This window comes from Sclerotinia sclerotiorum, genomic scaffold (genome assembly GCF_000146945.2).
Source record: "Sclerotinia sclerotiorum 1980 UF-70 scaffold_6 genomic scaffold, whole genome shotgun sequence".
NCBI lineage: Eukaryota > Fungi > Ascomycota > Leotiomycetes > Helotiales > Sclerotiniaceae > Sclerotinia > Sclerotinia sclerotiorum.
The window spans coordinates 296,404-300,115 of record NW_001820830.1 but is presented as its reverse complement, the minus strand read 5'-3'; the positions used below and the strand labels follow the sequence as shown (position 1 = coordinate 300,115).

Below are 3,712 nucleotides of genomic sequence, written 5' to 3'. Positions count from 1 at the left end.
ACATACTGCCCCCCCTCGTACTTACACTACATAGCCCCCACGCTGCCGACGACCGCAAATGCCCCCTATATGCGGGCAAAGGCCGACAACTCACCAAGGAACAGAAATCGAAATCAGGAAAGTAGGGAACCTCGTAACAAGTAAGGCAAGGAAGGACTAAGGCTGCATCGCAGGACCCCGTAAGACTCAAGAACCAAAAACAGCGGATGTAATGGACACGACTGAGGCACAAACGGCCCCAAGACCATACACTCCCCCTGTTCAACCCACACCAAGAGCTCCCCCCTCCACCACCCGCTCCACCCGATTCGCTTCCCCAGAAGCAATAGAGATCTTCAACTCTTTAAACAACAATGAATAGACAACAGATATCTGTTTTCCAACTAAATACAGGCAGAAGTGCAGCTGCACACGAAATAGCACTCGCAATAGCATATAGGGAAAACATAGACGTTATACTGATACAAGAACCCTATATCTCACGAGACCTCTCTCGCCGGATAACCAAATGGCATCCGGCATACCAATGCTACTCCCCCACCGACAATTGGGAACTTAACGGAAGACCCAGGGTGATCTCCTACATCCGGAGAGAACTCGGGATCCCCACCACTCAACTCAAACCCACAACAGATGATCCACACACTCTTTCAGACCTACTCATACTCCAATTAGAAGACAGATCCAATCATTCCATCAGGATCTTTAATATATACAACAGCCCTCGCAGCTCCCCAACCCGTCCTCAAGCAACCATACAAGCCATCCAGGACATACCAGACCGGCTTTTTGAAGGGAACGTCTTTATAGGCGGAGACTTCAACCTCCTACACCATAACTGGCAACCCACCTATGAGGGCAACCACTATCCAGGAGCAGCCCCATTCGTCAGATGGCTGGATAGACTACAGTTGATCTATACATCCGAAATCGACAAACCCACGCACAGGGCAGGCAATGTCCTAGACCTAGCTTTCTGCTCAACCAACCTATTCCAACAAGGTCTGAACACAAGGATAGCAGACCATCTGGACTCAACCTCTGACCACTTCCCCCTTCTCACCAACATCCCATGGAGCACAAAGATAACACATACACATAAAAAGCTTAGAATCCGTAGCCTCGAACCCGACCTCTTTAAAGAACTCCTGAATATCAATCTCACAAAGGTTAATACTACACCACAAAATGAAGAAGAACTCGATAGACATACCGAGGACCTCGTCTCGGCAATACTCAACTCCTATAACGGAGCAGCTAAGCGGGCCCTAGGACAGAACACCGACCAACCATGGTGGAATAACGACTGCAGCGATGCACGGTCCCGGTATCGCCACCAACAAATTGACAAGAAAACCTTCAGACGAGTAATCAGAAGAGCACAAAAAACCTTCTACCAAGAAAAACTGGACCAGGCCCAACAGGCAAAAGATGTATTCGCAATGACGAAATGGCACAGATCCTCCGGATCCTTCCATTCCCCCCCCATGAAGGACCCAATGGAACCAGACGCCACACCCGCGACAGGGACGCTAGACAAGCAAAGAATCCTAATAAACAACCTCCTCAGAAGAACTACGGAGGTCGGCGACATACCAACCGATTGCCCCACGGTTCCATCGATTGCACTCCCCTCCCCGGTCATCAACGAACTCTCGATCCGCGAAGCTGTACTAGGAGCGGGCAACACTGCCCCAGGCGCAGATGAGCTCCCAACGAGCATCTTAAAGATAGCCTGGCCCCTTATTGAGTCCTTCGTCACCCAACTCTATCATAGCTGCATAAGAATTGGTCACCATCCAAAACCCTTCCGTAGCGCGATCCTCACGATCATACCCAAACCCAATAAGGCTGACCTCTCATCCCTGAGATCCTACAGACCTATAGCCCTCCTATCCGTACTGGGTAAAGGTCTTGAACGCCTCATCGCCAGACAAATGTCCTGGACATCGGTCACCCATTTAGTACTAGCCTCTCAACAGTTTGGGGCCCTTCCCCTTCGGTCAGCCGTAGACCTCACAACCTGCCTCACCCACGACGTCGAGCAGGCACTTAACTCCAGGGAGTCAGCCTCGCTCCTAACCTTAGACATCAAAGGAGCTTTCGATGCTGTCCTCCCAGGCCGGCTAATCCGGAGACTCCGAGAACAAGGATGGCCCCACAACTTGATCAAATGGATCATTTCCTTTTCGACCGGAAGGTCGGTCCAGGTGCGACTAGACGGGGTCACTGGCCCCACAACGAGCATTGAGTGCGGGCTCCCCCAAGGTTCCCCCATCTCGCCAATCCTCTTCATGCTTTACATAGCTCCAATCTTTAGGATGGGGCAAGACACGGTCAAGTTCGGATACGCGGACGACGTAGCTATACTAGCCGCCTCGAAATCCCTGGCCGATAACGCCGAGCGAATCACATCCACAGTTGACGAGATTGTAAATTGGGGCACATCGGAAGGCATCACCTTCGACCCCGGCAAGTCCGAATTGATCCATTTCTCCAAGCATAAGTCAGACAAGGATCCCAACTCAACCCCAACGGTCACCATAGAAGACTGTGTAATCAAGGAACTCAACAATGGGAAGCCCTACCTTCGGTGGCTTGGCATCCTCTTTGACAAAAAGTTGTCCTTCAAATGGCATGTGAGAGAGCTCACTGCTAAAGCATTGATAATGGCCAAGGCCCTCAAGTCTCTTGGAAACACGACAAGAGGAGTCCCAGCCAACCTACTTCGACAAGCAGCTGAAGCCTGCGTACTCAAGAAAGCGTATTACGGCGCCGAGACATGGTGGCCAGGCCGATCACGCCCAGGCAACGACCACAGCACCAACAATGGAGTCGACAATCATATCAATTTCCTCAACAGACTCACCTTAGAGTGTGCCAGAGCAATACTACCGGTCTGGAGTACAACGAACACAGCAACCCTCTACCAAGAAACGGGACTCAGACCTCCTGAGATTGAACTCGACAACATGGCCCGCACAGCGGCAGTCAGAACCAGAAGGCTAGATCCTTACCACCCCCTTACGTGGAGAGCAGAGTGGATCCAAGAGAGCCCAAACCGCTTTAAAACACGATACGCTAGGCGTATCCTCTCACTCCCGCCGTCGGAACGGATCAACCCCCTGGCGGCCCCTAAGTGGCTCGACCCCGAAACGAGGGAAGAAATCCTGCAACGCATACACGGCCCTATAGGCCGTTCCAAAGACGAAGCAGCGACCGACTTCAATGAGTTCTACAACCTACTCCCCTGCAAAGACATCGTAATCTTCTCAGACGGATCGAAACACGCAAACGGCAGCACTGGAAGCGGTTTTGTCGGCTATCAGAACAACCGTAAGATCTGCGAAGGGAGCTCGGCATTGGGGAAAAACAAGGAGGTTTATGATACAGAAGCGGTAGCAGCATTTGAGGGCCTCAGAGCGGCAACAACCTCGTTAGAAGCAGGTACAGCAGCGGACATATAGATCTGCCTTGACAATACCGAGGTAGCAATCAGGCTACTCTCAAACACCACAGGATCCTCGCAAGAGATCTTCTCATCCTTCCGACGAACGGCATCAGGTTGGCCCAATGGCACAGTGCACATCCGATGGATTCCAGGACATAAAGATGTGGCAGGAAACGAGGCAGCAGACAAAGCAGCCAAAGCAGGAGCAGCACTCCCGCATCACCGAAGGAGCCTACTCATATGCAGGACTTAGGAGAGAAA

At 51.6% G+C, this 3,712-nt stretch overlaps 1 protein-coding gene across 1 annotated transcript; it reads left to right on the top strand.

The window, feature by feature from the left end:
- Positions 1 to 69: 69 nt before the first annotated feature.
- SS1G_04939 (hypothetical protein) lies at positions 70 to 3,467 on the top strand (the record flags this gene model as incomplete). The annotated part of the gene is made up of 3 exons (XM_001593462.1): positions 70 to 140; positions 722 to 2,200; positions 2,321 to 3,467. The coding sequence occupies 3 exons, from the start codon at positions 70 to 72 to the stop codon at positions 3,465 to 3,467; spliced, it is 2,697 nt and encodes an 898-aa protein (XP_001593512.1).
- Between the last annotated feature and the right edge of the window lie 245 nt (positions 3,468 to 3,712).